Genomic DNA, 17118 nt, shown 5'->3' on the forward strand with positions numbered 1-17118 from the left:
GTAACACATACACTGGGCACCGTGGTGGTGGGGGGGGGGGGGGGCATGTATGGAGAGCGGAGAGCGCCCAGAGCCAGCAGGGACAAGCGGAGGCCACAGACAGGTAATGTAACATACACTGGGCACCGTGGTGGTGGTGGGGGGGGCATGTATGGAGAGCGGAGAGCGCCCAGAGCCAGCAGGGACAAGCGGAGGCCACAGACAGGTAATGTAACACATACACTGGGCACCGTGGTGGGGGGGGGGGGCACATGTATGGAGAGCGGAGAGCGCCCAGAGCCAGCGGGACAAGCGGAGGCCACAGACAGGTAATGTAACACATCCACTGGACACTGTGGTGGTGGGGGGGGGGGGGGGGACACACATGTATGGAGAGCGGAGAGCGCCCAGAGCCAGCGGGGACAAGCGGAGGCCACAGACAGGTAATGTAACACATACACTGGACACTGTGGTGGGGGAGGGGGGGGGGGGGACACATGTATGGAGAGCGCCCAGAGCCAGCGGGACAAGCGGAGGCCACAGACAGGAAATGTATCACTTACACTGGGCGGGGGGGGGGGACATTTAACATTGGGGGGGCAGCGCTGGGGGTTTCATCGATCGTCCCAAAATTGCACGCCACGCACCTGATCGAGCAAGTCAACCCAACATCTTGCAGCACGTGCTATTCACTTATGCCACCTATTTGTCCTGAAATTGGTTGCATTGTCTGTCGGGCATGCACTTGGCATCACAGAATTTCATCTGATTCGATTATAATAATCAAATCAGATGGCTGACTGGCCGCCAAGTCGCCTGATGTATGGATACCTTTAGAGGCAGAGGTTTAGCAGGACTGCCAGGCAATGTGTATTGTTTAAAATAAAAATAAAAAATGTCAGCCTCCATGTCTCTCACTACAGGTGTGCTTTAATTAGAGTAACATCAAAAACTTAGTGGAGGAACAGAAATGTGCATGGGGATTGCTTTAGGAGGCCGTGTTCCTCTGTAAAGTTACAATAGGGAATGAAGAGAATAATGGCCATATTTAATGTGCAAGCATGTGAGGGTAGTTAGGGTTAATGTCACTGCAATATGTTGGGGGTACAGATGCATTGGGAGCAGTTTACCAGCATCAGCACAAGGATACAGTAAGTGGGGAAGTGGATACTGGTCACTAGGAACACATGCAAGGCAGCCAGGTGATGGGAGACAAATACGGAGATGGCACAGAGTGGGAATGATGACACAGATATGGTTATGCAGGAATGGATTACACACAACCAAGGGGCAGACCCGATTGCTCCAGGCAGCCATGTAGTTTATCTTACTTGTCGGAGGGAATGCGCATGTCACAAGGCAGCTCATCACCTTTCACATCATAACAGCTCTTTAGTAATGGCTTCTGCACCAATGGAGTAGGATGTGCAAGGATCCACTTTGGAGTAACAAGTATTTGCAAACACTCCACACGATCCGCACCATCAAAAAGTCCACTTTATTCAATCCATAAAATACATATTAAAATCCATGTGGGTAAGTATCTGATGACGCACAAGCGTCTTGGACTCCCTCCATCCTTTGGCAAATCATAACGAACCCTCAGTGTGCACCTGAATGTCATCCTGGCCCCTCCTCTCTAGCCTCCAGAGTAACCTTCTCGCTGTCACCCATTTCTGCTAAGCGGAACCCTCTGCCTGCCTCAGCTAGCACCCTCACCTGTCTCTCCCACCCCATCACCTACTGTCAGCCGCAGCCAGCACCCTCACCTGTCTCACCATCCCTCACCCTCTTCCAGCACCCTCACCTGTCTCTCCCACCCATCACCTACTGTCAGCCGCAGCCAGCACCCTCACCTGTCTCACCATCCCTCACCCTCTTCCAGCACCCTCACCTGTCTCTCCCACCCATCACCTACTGTCAGCCTCAGCCAGCACCCTCACCTGTCTCTCACCATCCATCACCCTCTGCCAGCCTAAGCCAGCACCCTCACCTGAGACAGAGAGACTCCCACCCATCACCCACTGTCAGCAACAGCCAGCATCCTCACCTCTCTCTCTCTCTCAACATCCATCACCCTCTGCCAGCACTCATCTCATGTCTCAGCCAGCACCATCATCTCTTACCACCCTCTGCCAGCCTCCTCACCTGTCTCTCCCACTGTCAGCCTCAGCCAGCACCCTCACCTGTCTCTCCCACCCATTACCCTCTGCCAGCTTCAGCCAGCACCCTCACCTGTCTCTCCCACCCTTCACCAGTCTCAGCCAGCACCCTCACCTGTCTATCCCACCCATCACCCTCTGCCAGCACCCTCACCTGTCTCTCTCACCCTCATCTGCCTCTCCCCATCCAGCTCCCTTAGCCAGCCTCACCCAGCAGCGGTGTAGCAATAGGGGTTGCACAAGTCTCGACCACACCGGGGCCCTGTAGGGCCTTCCCTCAACCTCAGTATTAGCTCTTTATTGGGACCCAATGTAAAAAACTTGCACTGGGGTCCCTAGCTCCTTAGCTATGCCACTGACACCCAGCACCCTCATTCCCCAAGCGTGTGTGTGCACATACACTCACTAGGGGTACTTTGCAGAGATGGAGTAGCAATAAGGGGTACTTGGTTTAAAAATAGTTGAGAAACACTGTTGTATACCATATGCCGGGCCGGTTCTAGACTTTTTGCCACCTGAGGCAAACTTGTGATGATGCAGGCGCTAACCCCCCCCCCCCCCCCCCCCGCATTTGTAATGATCACACGGCACCTGCCAGAGGAGGGGGGGGGGCACGATTTCTTCCCTCTCCTGGGGTCCCCCTCCGGTGCTCTTCCCCCTCCATTCAGAACAGCTGACCTGTGCCTCCGGATAAGGCTATAGTCCACAACTGCAATGGAAGAAGGATCTGGGCACCAGGAAAGTTGCACTAAAGCAAACAAACACAAGCGGGTGTGTTGGTGGTCTGACAGATGTTTCGCGGGTCTAACTCTCTTCTTCAGAGACCAGCACAGCAGTGTTACAAAACACAGCAATATATGCATGAAGTTAGGCAATTAACAGGAGGAACTTACCGATGCAACCATTTCCCATTACTGGGCGCCACCCCCTCCAGCGTGCCTAATGCAAAACAGTATCAATGGGAAAGATGTTGTGTGTCAGCCTCGTTAGTAACCATAGCAACAATGCTGCATCGGGATCCGCCCTGCCTGGAAAATACAAAGGAAATTAGGTTAAAAAGTAAAACAAAAAAAAAAACACGTTGCCAGCAAATATATACAGAACACGCCTATTAGAGCACATTAGGCTAATTGTGGAAAGGGGGTACATCTAAACAGCAATTGTACATTTGGCATTACCCATGACCACACCCACATTCTGATGCATGACCACATCCATTTTGTCTAAAGCTGGATCCCCACCATAAGTGCTTTTCTGAGCGCTTGCCGAGTGTAAATCACTCCCTTTCACTTTCATTAAAACCGCTGCAAAAATCACTAAAAAAAAAATAAAAAAAAAATTATAAAATAGATGCTTATGCAATATGCGCGAATTTGGTGATTTTTTTCTGTGATTTTAATGAAAGTGTGAAAGTGAATGGGAGCGATTTTTAAAAAGCACCCAGAAAGTGCCCCACAATCACAAGTGCTCAGAAAAGCGATTATACTGTGGAATTAAAGGAGACAAAAAAAATATTTGTCTCCAGGCACTGAAAATCTTACTGCAGCAGAAGAGCATAGCGCAGCAGAAGCAGTGCTTTCACCTCCCGTCTGGAGTCCAGCGCTCTGCGACCATCCTGTCTGTCTCCTGCACCCTCTAGTGCTGGCACCTCACTCTCCTCATGTTGTGGACTCTGCCAGAAAGGTGAGATCCCAGCCTCTGCTGCACTATACTCTGCATTTACACACTGGGCAGGGGGAGTGCGGGGAGGGGGTGCGCCATGAAATGTCACAGGATCGGTGGGTTATTTGTATCTTAGGGACTCCCTATACCTCCTGATTTGGCTTAGGAAAGCAGATATTATTAGGATTTAGTATTTATATAGTGCCGACATCTTACGCAGCGTTACACATATTGTCTTGTCACTAACTCTCCCTTGGAGGAGCTCACAATCTAGTCCCTACCATAGTCATGTATGTATGTATGTATGTATGTATGTATGTATGTATGTATGTATGTATGTATGTATGTATGTATGTATGTATGTATGTATGTATGTATGTATGTATGTATGGTGTACTGTAGAGGACAGCATGTGCCTCCTTATATGGCACATGGCTTATATTCTCGTGTGTGTGGCGTCGGAGCAATTATACCCCACCCCAGTATAGGTAGCTGTCCCCCCACCTCCTCCAGCACCGGTAGCCCGGTGCCCCCCACACAGGTAGCCAGGTGGCTGCCCAGCCCACTTACCCACCGTCTCCTTCAGTATAGATAGCCAGGTGGCTGTTAACCAATTACACTCCAGTACAAGTAGCTAGACGACTGTTACCACCCTTCACCGACATGGCCCAGTTATCAGGCCTAAGAGTTGGCTTGCAGCCACGCCATTTACTCTCTTAGCTTTAGACACTAAACATGTTGTGTTATTTCTGTTTAAACAGACCAGCAGGGCCGCCAGGCAAATGGTATTATTTAACTGCAGTAGAGTCTAAATCACAGCAGAAACAACCATACAGTTAATCTTGTCAAATTTGAAAAAGAAAAAAAACATACTGGGGTTGACACACTTATCCAAATCGCTCCAAAAGTTGAGGAAGCTCATTGGAAGTATTCACAACACATTTTAGGCTAATTTGTAAGTGGAGGCCTGGGGCCCCGACGCAGCGGACCGCGGGTCGGGTCCTGCAAGGGGCCCCCAGGCCGGAGGCCTGGGGCCCCGACGCAGCGGACCGCGGGTCGGGTCCTGCAAGGGGCCCCCAGGCCGGAGGCCTGGGGCCCCGACGCAGCGGACCGCGGGTCGGGTCCTGCAAGGGGCCCCCAGGCCGGAGGCCTGGGGCCCCGACGCAGCGGACCGCGGGTCGGGTCCTGCAAGGGGCCCCCAGGCCGTCCTTGTAGAGTGAATTAAGTGTAGGTCACAAAGGTTCCGTTCCGTTCCGTTCCGTTCCTTGACCTTTAAGCTGCAGTGGCCCATTTTACAAAATGTCCTGGTCTTTAAGGGGGGGGGGGGGTAAAGCCTGTGGTTCTGTAATCATACAAGGGGGGGGGGGTAATAGTATGGCAGGACATGACTTCAAACAAACAAAAAGAGTTTAACATACCTTCAGTAATGTCTTTTCCAGAAGTCAGAAAGATAGCACCCCTAATGAGACTTGTCTCACTCCCTAACTGAGGACAGGAAGCTGAAATAGATAAAAATTTGCATACAAGATAGGCAGCAGTATAACAGGGAGCTAGTACCTCCAGCACTTCAGTAATAAAAGACACAGACAGCCATTGATGCTGAAAATACACTTTAATTGTTAACCCTAAGATAGGGTGGGTTGTAGGGGTGCTGTCCTCTTGACTTCTGGAAAGGACGTTACCGAAGGCAAGTTGATATTTCCCAGAGAGTCATTCGGACAGCACCCCTAATGAAAAAAATATACAAGAAATTATTTTTAGGAAGGGACTACAGCCTGTAACACTTCTTTTCTACCAAAACTTAAATCTGCACTGGCCAGAATATTAAGTCTATAGTGTTTAACTAAAGTGTTGTGACTGGACCAAGTCGCAGATCTGCTCAATAGTGGCCCCTGCCCTCTGCCCAAAAAGCTGATATTCCTCTTGTAGAATGAGCTTTAATTGAAGATGATAGCTGTTTATTCTGAGTCCTGTAGGTAGAAGCAATGGTCTGCTTAATCCCATCTAAACAATGTACCTCTAGAAGCTTTATTTCCTCTGAATCTGCCAACAAAGATAACAAACATTGCCTCTGTCTTCCTCCAAGGTTTAGTCATTTCCAAGTACTGAATGAGATACCTGACATCCAAGCAATGTAAATGTTTTTCTTTTTCATTAGTTGGATTTTCACAGAAGGAAGGTATGAAGATATCCTGAGTCCAGTGAAACTTGGATACTACTTTAGGGAGTAAATTAATATCTGGGCGTAACGCAATTCTATCATCCGCAATTATGCAGTAGGTTCTTTTATGGGTAACGCCTGAATCTCCCCTATTCTCCTAGCTGTTGTAATAGCTATAAGGAATGCTGTTTTTAATGATAGAGATTTTTCCAATCTCTGTTCAATTGGTTCAAATGGAGGTTCACATAATCCTTGTAAGACCGTATTCAAGTCCCAGACTGGAACTCTAGACCTGATCACTGGTTTTAACCTTTTCAGCGCCTGAAAAAAAAAAAAAAAAATACAAATAAATTCTTCTTGAGCAAGTTTCCGCTCCAGAAAAACACTGCAGATACTTGAACCTTCAGAGTACTTATACTCAATCCTTTCTTGTATCCACTCTGAAGGAATTCTAAAACTGAAGATGATGATCTGGCCCCTAGTGATCTTTCTGTACACCAAGCATTAAACACCATCCAGGCTGGCAGATCTGTCGAGTGACTTACTTTCTACTTTGAATCAAAGTCTTTCAAACCATTGGAAAAACCGTTTAGCCTTCAAGATGCTCCATTCAGGCTCCATGCTGAATGGTGAAGGAGCTCCAGGTTTGGGTGAAAAACTGGTCCCTGCATTAACAGATCTGGTTGTAGTGGAAGTATAATGGGATCTGACACTGCTATAGTCTGTAGTAACGTAAACCATGGTCTCTTTGGCCATAGGGGGGCAATGAGAATAACCCAGGCCTGATCCTGTACAATCTTCCTTAGAACTTTTGTTAAGTGGTATGGGTGGAAACGCGTACATCAGTTTCGATCCCCAGTTTATTGATAATGCATCCACTCTCCAAGGATTGTCCTGCGGATAAAGGGAACAAAACCTGAGACATTTTGCATTGTTCTTCCTGGCAAACAAATCCACCTCTGGATTTCCCCACCGATCTACAACCTGTTGGACTATGTAGTGGTTGAGAGACCATTCGTTCTGATCCAGTCTTTTCCTGCTCAGAAAGTCTGCCAGACAATTTGATGTGCTCCTCAGATGCACAGCTGTCAAAGATTTGACATTATTCTCTGCCCAAAACAGAATCTGAGAAGTCTGGGACCACAAAGTCACACTCCTTGTTCCACCTTGCCTGTTCAGATAGGCTACAACACAGCTGTGGTCTGTCCTGTTACACGGGTCTCTGAGATGAATACTGAAGTGTTGCAGTGCCTGGCAAACTACTTCTAATTCTCGGTTTGACGAATTCAAACTCATTTTCCTGGACCACTGACCCTGAGGCGGAAGTGAATCCATGTGAGCTCCCCAGCCCCATAAACTGGCGTCCGTAGTCAGAATTTTCAGAGTTGGATAGCTCCATAGGCAACCTACTGAAAGATGTGCATGGTTCTGCCACCATATTAGAGACACCTTCACGTTGTGTGGAATTAACACTTTCTTGTCCAGAATTGATAACCTCCTGTTCCAAGATCTTTGAATCCATAACTGTAGAGGTCTTGCATGAAATTGACTCAACTGAACTACTGGGAAGCAGGCTGTTAATAGTCCCAACAGAGACATAGCTTTTCTCAGAGAAATGGTTCTTGCATTCTGAAATGAAAAAATAGAATTTGTTATACCTGTGATTTTCCTATTAGGCAGAAAAACCCTCATCTATAGTGGAAATGCTGAACCCCAAAAATTCCATGACCTGACTAGGACATAATGACGATTTCTCCCTATTAACAAGCCACCCTAAATCTTGAAGAAACTGTAGGGCTGTCCGAGTCTGGGCAAAAACTGAATTATGTGAAGGAGTCCAGAATAGGAAATCATCTAAGTATCCGATCACATTAACGAATTTCAGTCCAAGCACTGCTAGAACTTCAGCCATCACCTTAGTGAATAACCAAGGCGCAGATGACAATCCGAAAGGTAATGCAGTGAATTGAAAGTGTCTTTCCTTTCCTTCCACCAGAATGGCAAATCTTAGGAACTGTTGAGAGGACAGATGTATTGGTATGTGCCAGTATGCATCCTTGAGGTCCAGAGATGTTAGGAAGCAATCTTTCTGTAGGAGATGAATTAGAGTGAATGTCGTCCATTCTGAACTTTATAGTCCTGTTTAGGCCCTTCAAATTTAGAATGAAGCTAAAACTTCCCTGACAGTTTTTTTTTTAACCAGGAACACTGGAGAGTAGTAGCCGAGACCCTTTTGGCATGATAGGACTTCCCTTATTACTCTTTTATTGGAGAAGAGAGAAAACTTCCTTTTGAAGAAACATAATTCGATCTGGATCTGCTGGTAGGGGAGTGATAAAGAATCTTTGTGGTGGGGAGTGGTCAAACTCTATTCTGTATCCCTCTAAGATGATGTTCAACACCCACTGACTTGTGAACTGTGGCTGCCATGTTTCGAGAGAAAAAAAAACGAGCCAGTCTCCCTCCCACCAGGATCCTGGAGTCATTGCTTGTCTGTTTTATTGGTGGGAGCAAAGTTGGGCTCAAATCATTGTGGCCTGTAAGGAGCCCATCTCTTTTTGTTTGAGGTCTGCTTGTTTCCTGAATCTGTCTTGGGGGTCCATGAAAGGACAGCTTAAACTGATAAGGTCTTTTCTTGGTGGGAAAGTTCTTTTTATTATCAGCAGTTCTATCTAGAGTTTCATCTAGCTTAGAACCAAACAAGAGAGCAACCTCACAAGGGATACCACAACAAAATAAAAAACAAACACTTTTTGCACATGACAAGTCCCACAATTTGGCCCTTCCTGATTAAAAGGATACCTCATTTTAATACAAGCTGGGCATGCAGCAGACCATTATCCCCAGCCTGCATATCAGTAGTGATCGGATGAGATTGCTGGGGCATCAGGTCAGGGGCCCCAGTGCTGGGCATGCAGCAGACCATTATCCCCAGCCTGCATATCAGTAGTGATCGGATGAGATTGCTGGGGCATCAGGTCAGGGGCCCCAGTGCTGGGCATGCAGCAGACCATTATCCCCAGCCTGCATATCAGTAGTGATCGGATGAGATTGCTGGGGCATCAGGTCAGGGGCCCCAGTGCTGGGCATGCAGCAGACCATTATCCCCAGGCTGCATGTCAGTAGTGATCGGATGAGATTGCTGGGGCATCAGGTCAGGGGCCCCAGTGCTGGGCATGCAGCAGACAATTATCCCCAGGCTGCATGTCAGTAGTGATGGGATGAGATTGCTAGGGCATCAGGTCAGGGGCCCCAGTGCTGGGCATGCAGCAGACAATTATCCCCAGGCTGCATGTCAGTAGTGATGGGATGAGATTGCTAGGGCAACAGGTCAGAGGCTCCAGTGCTGGGGTGCAGCAGACCATTATCCCCAGCCTGCATGTCAGTAGTGATTGGATGAGATTGCTAGGGCAACAGGTCAGAGGCTCCAGTGCTGGGCATGCAGCAGACCATTATCCCCAGCCTGCATATCAGTAGTGATCGGAGGAGATTGCTGGGGCATCAGGTCAGGGACCCCAGTGCTGGGCATGCAGCAGACCATTATCCCCAGCCTGCATGTCAGTAGTGATTGGATGAGATTGCTAGGGCAACAGGTCAGAGGCTCCAGTGCTGGGCATGCAGCAGACCATTATCCCCAGCCTGCATATCAGTAGTGATCGGAGGAGATTGCTAGGGCGACAGGTCAGAGGCTCCAGTGCTGGGCATGCAGCAGACCATTATCCCCAGCCTGCATGTCAGTAGTGATTGGATGAGATTGCTGGGGCATCAGGTCAGGGGCCCCAGTGCTGGGCATGTAGCAGACCATTATCTCCTGGCTGCATATCAGTAGTGATCGGATAAGATTGCTGGGGCATCAGGTCAGGGGCTCCAGTGCTGGGCATGCAGCAGACCATTATCCCCAGGCTGCATGTCAGTAGTGATCGGATGAGATTGCTGGGGCAACAGGTCAGAGGCCCCAGTGCTGGGCATGCAGCAGACAATTATCCCCAGGCTGCATGTCAGTAGTGATGGGATGAGATTGCTAGGGCATCAGGTCAGGGGCCCCAGTGCTGGGCATGCAGCAGACCATTATCTCCTGGCTGCATATCAGTAGTGATCGGATAAGATTGCTGGGGCATCAGGTCAGGGGCCCCAGTGCTGGGCATGCAGCAGACCATTATCTCCTGGCTGCATATCAGTAGTGATCGGATGAGATTGCTAGGGCAACAGGTCAGAGGCCCCAGTGCTGGGCATGCAGCAGACCATTATCCCCAGGCTGCATGTCAGTAGTGATTGGATGAGATTGCTGGGGCATCAGGTCAGGGGCCCCAGTGCTGGGCATGCAGCAGACCATTATCCCCAGCCTGCATGTCAGTAGTGATTGGATGAGATTGCTAGGGAGACAGGTCAGGGGCTTCAGGGCTTTACAGATGCATCACTAGGCAATGGCAGAGCAATGCATCTGTAAAGCACTGGGTCCCAAAACTATCCCCTAGCAATCACATCTGATCGCCACAGGCGGCAGTCATTAAAGATTTAGCAGATATAGATATTACAGGGTGGTTCATGCAGCATTATGTACATTTTCAATACAAATGTATGCAGCTTGAAAATGAACCAAATCCTGGAGAGGTAAAACTCAATTGGTCTATTTACAAGCTGCATAAAATGACATAATCCTGCACCAGCTAAAAATGTGTGCACCTCATCGACTATCCCTAATTAGCAGAACTGCCAGGCAACTGGTATTGATTTAAAAGAAAAAAAAAATGAAATTATGTACACTTTCAAGTAAAGTAGCTACTTTTATGCCGAGAAAAAAAAAAAAAAAAAAAAAAAAAAAAAAAAATATTGCTGAAAATCAATTGTGGCATTTGCATGAAGTGTGAAAACTGCCTGAGGGTCTGAACACACTAGTGCACTTCTGTCTGCTGAAAAGTGGACACAAGCACGCTGGTGTGTTCAGGCCCTTACACTGCACAGGTTTTTAAATGCATTACAAAACAAACAAAGAAAAACTCAAAAAGTAATTCAGGCTAGTTCACAGTGGGCATTGTGTTCCCATTGTTATAGCGACTGCAACAGATATAAGCAGTGCCACACGACCCCCACGTTGCCACACACACACACAAACATTTGCAACAAAAACAAGTTAGAGAATGTGCCTGCTCATCCCTACATGCTAATAATATGCATGTCTGGCATAGCTAAAACCAATAGAAAGCATTATATTGATCCAGGTCCTCTATAATGTGTATCTAATTGACCATCTCTATATACACTTAATACACCCCCCCTGTGGTTATCCACTACAGCACATCCATCATGTACTCTTCTGTATAACCCACCCCCCTGCAAAACAACATCCCAAGAGCACCTACCTTAACCTTCCTGGCGGTAAGCCCGAACTGAGTTCGGGCTATGCCGCCGGAAGGCACCGCTCAGGCCCCGCTGGGCCGATTTGCATAATTTTTTTTTTGCTGCACGCAGCTAGCACTTTGCTAGCTGCGTGCAGTGCCCGATCGCCGCCGCTACCCGCCGATCCGCCGCAATTCCTCTCGCCGCGGCCGCCCCCCCCCCAGACCCCGTGCGCTGCCTGGCCAATCAGTGCCAGGCAGCGCTATGGGGCAGATCGGAGTCCCCTCTGACGTCACGACGTCGATGACGTCGGTGACGTCATCCCGCCCGTCGCCATGGCGACGGGGGAAGCCCTCCAGGAGATCCCGTTCTTTGAACGGGATCTCCGGATCTCCGATCGCCGGCGGCGATCGGAGGGGCTGGGGGGATGCCGCTGAGCAGCGGCTATCATGTAGCGAGACTTTGTCTCGCTACATGAAAAAAAAAAAAAAAAAAAAAAAAAAAAAAAAAAAAAATTTAAAAAAAAAAGATTTGCTGCCCCCTGGCGATTTTTTTGCAAACCGCCAGGAGGGTTAAGGAATGCACTACACAGCAGACTGATGCTCTGTGGTCAGAAAACAGCTGATCACGCACAGGTGGGCTTAGCTCAGCCTAAGGCCACATACAGACATCAGACCATAGTCTTTGGAAAATGAAAGATCACAGACCAATCTTACCACCCTTCCTGTAGTATAAGAGCCATACTCTACACAGTCTTTTCTATGGAGCTGCACTCACCATCAGACAGAAATCTTTGCAAGATGCTGCACACACAGATGTACAGACACAAAAGATCAGTATCTGCAGAAGATCTGTTCCTGCCAAAAATCCATTCCTGCAAATTGCAATGATAGTCTATGAGATCTGCAGATCATCATACACACATGATTTAACTGACATTCATCTGCAGATCTGCAGATCTGAAAATCCATCCTGGTGGATCTGATCTGCAGATGAATGTCAGTTAAATCATGTGTGTATGATGATCTGCAGATCTCATAGACTATCATTGCAATTTGCAGGAATGGATTTTTGGCAGGAACAGATCTTTTGCAGATACTGATCTTTTGTGTCTGTACAGCATCTGTGTGTGCAGCATCTTGCAAAGATTTTTTTCTGATGTGGAGTTCAGCTCCATAGAAAAGACTGTGTAGAGTATGGGCTCTCATACTACATGAAAGGTGGTAAGATTGGTCTGTGATCTTTCAGTTTCCAAAGACTATGGTCTGATGTCTGTATGTGGCCTAATGCTTCATACACACTTGAGATAAAAGTCTTTGGAAAAAGAAAGATCACAGACCAATTTTACCCCCCTTCCATGTAGTATGAGAGCCATACTCTACACAGTCTATTCTATGGAGCTGCACTCCCCATCAGATAAAATCTTTGCAAGATGCTGCACACACTCAAAAGATCATTATCTGCAAAAGATCAGTTCCTGCAAAATGCACTCATAGTCTATGAGATCTGCAGATCCTCATACACACCTGGTTTAAAGAGACTCCGTAACAAAAATTGCATCCTGTTTTTTATCATCCTACATGTTCCAAAAGCTATTCTAATGTGTTCTGGCTAAACTGCAGCACTTTCTACTATGACAGTCTCTGTAATAAATCAATGTATCTTTCCCCTGTCAGACTTGTCGGCCTGTTTCTGGAAGGCTGCCAAGTTCTTCAGTGTTGTGGTTCTGCTATGAACTCACCCTTTCTGGCCCCTCTATGCACACTGCCTGTGTGTTATTTAGATAAGAGAGAAGCTGCTCTAATCAGCTGGATAAATCGTCCTCTGAGCTGGCTGGGCTTTCACATACTGAGGAATTACAAACAAGGGCAAAGCTGTTTGCAGGAAGAAAAGAGCAGCCTGAAACTTCAGTGCATGGGGGAAAGAAACACACATATGATCTCTTGAGATTCAAAAGGAATGCTGTATACAGCCTGCTTATGTATGGATGTATTTTCTATGTGTGGACATACTGTACATCAACCTACTTCCTGTTTTGGTGGCCATTTTGTTTGTTTACAAACAAACTTTTTAAAACTGTTTTTAACCACTTTTAATGCGGCGAGGAGCGGCGAAATTGCGACAGAGGGTAATAGGAGATGTCCCCTAACGCACTGGTATGTTTACTTTTGAGCGATTTTAACAATACAGATTCTCTTTAAAGGGACTCCGAGCTCATAAAAAAAAAAAAATGAAAGTTGTACTCACCTGGGGCTTTCTCCAGCCCAGTGCTGGTCAGGAGGTCCCACGACGGCGTCCTGGCTCTTCTCCTTCTCCCCACTCCGGAATAGCTGACAGGCCGCAGCCCAGGCGACACTCATCCGAGTGTCGGGCTGCTCCTTCCGCGTATGACGCGGATTACGTCACACGCCGGCCGCCTCGCGTCATCACGGCGGCCGGCGTGGCAGTACGGCGCATGCGCGCATTAATCACGCATGCGCAGTACTTTCACGCCGCCCGCCGTGATGACGCGAGGCGGCCGGCGTGTGACGTAATCCGCGTCATACGCGGAAGGAGCAGCCCGACACTCAGGCGAGTGTCGCCCGGGCTGCGGCCTGTCAGCCATTCCGGAGCGGGGAGAAGGAGAAGAGCCAGGACGCCGTCGTGGGACCTCCCGACCAGCACTGGGCTGGAGAAAGCCCCAGGTGAGTACAACTTTCATTTTTTTTTTTTTATGAGCTCGGAGTCACTTTAACAGACAATCATCTGCAGATCAGATCCACCAGGATGGATTTTCAGATCTGCAGATGATTGCCAGATATGCAGATGAAGTCTGTTAAACCAGGTGTGTATGAGGATCTGCAGATCTCATAGACTATGAATGCATTTTGCAGGAATGGATTTTTTGCAGGAACAGATCTTTTGCAGATAATGATCTTTTGAGTGTGTACGGGTGTGCAGCATCTTGCAAAGATTTTATCTGATGGGGAGTGCAGCTCCATAGAATAGACTGTGTAGAGTATGGCTCTCATACTACATGGAAGGGGGTAAGATTGGTCTGTGATCTTGCATTTTCCAAAGACTTTTATCTCAAGTGTGTATGAAGCATAAGTGAGGGAACTCCCACAATGCAGTAGAAGGGAGGGTCAATGAGATGCAAATACGAACACGTTAATGCAGGATCATGCAATTTTATATGCAAATATATACAGCTTGGAAATGGGCCAAATGAATCCTAACAACGTGATTGTCCATTTTCAAACTGCATACATTTGCATGTAAATTTCCTAATCCTGCACCAGCTTGGAATTATTTGCATCTCATTGATGATTCCTAGTCAGGGACTCCACAACAAACACTGGCTATATTTTATTTTTTCCAATTCTAAGCAGAAAAAAAATGCAAACAATTAGCATAAAACTAACATCAACCCAGTTGGCCAGGGCCATAGAGTCCTGGGAGATCCTGAGGGCACCTCTGCAGCACACGTTACCACACATAGCAGCAGGTCTGTGAAATACCGGACAGCATTTCACAATAGGCAGAGCTTCTGTGTTGGCCTGGATGTTGTGCTCGGCTGGCCTACTGGTGATGCTGTGCTGGCTGGCTGGACTGGCAGTGATGTGAGATGGGTTGGCTGGCAGTGATGCCTGGCTTAATCAGCGGGTGATGCCAACTGTGTTGTGCCAGCTGGCTGAGTGACCAACTGTGCTGCAGGATGGCGGACCTTTACAGACTGGACCAGCAGCTGCTTGAGGCCTGTTTCAGGGCTCATTTCCATGGGCAGTTGAACTGTGTGCTCAGCAAGCAGTTATCAGGCAGCAGTGAGCAGTTGTGAGAGTTTGAGAGGCATTTTTCACTGCCTATCAACTGCCCATGGAAAAGAAGCCTTAGGCCCAGTGCACACCGAGCGGTTTTAGCAGCGATCCGCATCCGCCTGTGAAAATGCTTGGCTAATGTATTTCAATGGGATGGTGCACACCAGCGGTTTGAGGTTTTTAGCAAACCGCAAACGTGCCTCCTGCTGCACGTTAGCGTTTTGCAGAAGCATTTCTGCCTCAATGTAAAATATAGGAAAACCGCAAACCGCTCTGGTAAACGCTAGATCGGAGCAGTTTTCAAGGCGTTTGTTACAGCAGCTGTTCAGCAACAGCTTTTACTGTAACAATATTTGTAATCTGCTAAACAAAAACACTCCCAAAACCGCTAGGCATGTTTAGAAAACCTCTCTAAACATGCCTAGAATTACTCTGAAATCTGCTCCAAAAACCGCTAGCGTTTTGAGGATCTGCTAGCGGTTTTGGTGTGCACTAGGCCTGAGACAGTTCGGTTACACTTAAATTGCACTGGTGGACAGCAGACAGGAGATTGCACTGACCAACAAGTGCAGAGTTCAGTCTCCTGTCTGAAAGAGGCCTAAAGGAAACCAAAGACTACAGGCATTTATACTTACCTAGGAACTTCCTCCAGCCCCCTGTAGGCTTTCTCATAGTCCTCGCAGCCACACCTATTTTCCCCCACTGTCTGGCTCAGTAATTTGGGAGCACTGCAAATGTGCAGCTGTAGGCATTCCTGTGGCTAGAAGTATTCTGCATAGTCACAGGAGTGCTACCGGCCACAGAAGCACCATTGGGGTTGCATGCAGCCTGGCATAAACATGGGAACATGACTGAGGCCAGTCACAGCTTTAACCAGGCCAGCCAGCGGAGGAATGGAACAGCCCAGGAGGATGGCGAGGGAGCCAACAACCTACAGGGGGCTGGAGGAAGCCCCAAGTATAAATGCTTGTACACTTTAAAGTACACGGAGCACCTGTATAGATATTTTTAATGCAGCTGTGCCCAACCTACGGCCCGCAGGCCATTTGTGGCCCGCGAGGCCAGTTTCTGTGGCCCGCGCGGCGGTGTCCTGCGGAGGGGGAGGCTGGGGGAGACTGAGGAGGCTGCCCGCGGAGGGGTAGAGGATCGGGTGGTATTGCATAGTAAAGTATCGGCGTAGTCCTGCGCATACACGCTGGTATTCAGCCCCGGGTAGCGCTGGGATAGTTAGAAAGCCTCGCTCATTGGTTAGTGAAGGAACCTTCCTCCAATAGGAATTAGGCTGATTCCTATTGGAGGAAGGTTCCTGCACTAACCAATGAGCGAGGCTTTCTAACGATCCCAGCGCTACCGGGGCTGAATACCAGCACATTCTCAAGTATGCGCGGGACTACGCCGATACTTAACAACGCAATACCACCCGATCCTCTTCTCTTCCTCGGGCAGCCCCCTCAGCCCCACACAGAGCGGACAGCCCCCTCAGCCCCACACAGAGCGGACAGCCCCCCCTCAGCCCCACACAGAGCGGACAGCCCCCCCTCAGCCCCACACAGAGCGGACAGCCCCCCCTCAGCCCCACACAGAGCGGACAGCCCCCCCTCAGCCCCACACAGAGCGGACAGCCCCCCCTCAGCCCCACACAGAGCGGACAGCCCCCCCTCAGCCCCACACAGAGCGGACAGCCCCCCCTCAGCCCCACACAGAGCGGACAGCCCCCCCTCAGCCCCACACAGAGCGGACAGCCCCCCTCAGCCCCACACAGAGCGGACAGCCCCCCTCAGCCCCACACAGAGCAGACAGCCCCACACAGAGCAGACAGCCCCACACAGAGCAGACAGCCCCACACAGAGCAGACAGCCCCACACAGAGCAGACAGCCCCACACAGAGCAGACAGCCCCACACAGAGCAGACAGCCCCACACAGAGCAGACAGCCCCACACAGAGCAGACAGCCCCACACAGAGCAGACAGCCCCACACAGAGCAGACAGCCCCACACAGAGCAGACAGCCCCACACAGA

General features: G+C 48.9%; 1 protein-coding gene across 1 annotated transcript in view; it reads right to left on the reverse strand.

Moving 5' to 3' along the window:
* LOC137535333 (zinc finger protein 585A-like) overlaps window positions 1-3163 on the reverse strand; it is a 250135-nt gene extending 246972 nt beyond the window's left edge. The window contains exon 1 of the mRNA XM_068257163.1: window positions 3035-3163. Coding sequence (XP_068113264.1) covers window positions 3035-3046 — 12 coding nt within the window. The 5' untranslated portion in view covers window positions 3047-3163. The remainder of the gene's footprint in view (window positions 1-3034) is intronic.
* Between the last annotated feature and the right edge of the window lie 13955 nt (window positions 3164-17118).

This window comes from Hyperolius riggenbachi, chromosome 10 (assembly GCF_040937935.1).
Source record: "Hyperolius riggenbachi isolate aHypRig1 chromosome 10, aHypRig1.pri, whole genome shotgun sequence".
Taxonomy (NCBI): Eukaryota; Metazoa; Chordata; class Amphibia; order Anura; family Hyperoliidae; genus Hyperolius; species Hyperolius riggenbachi.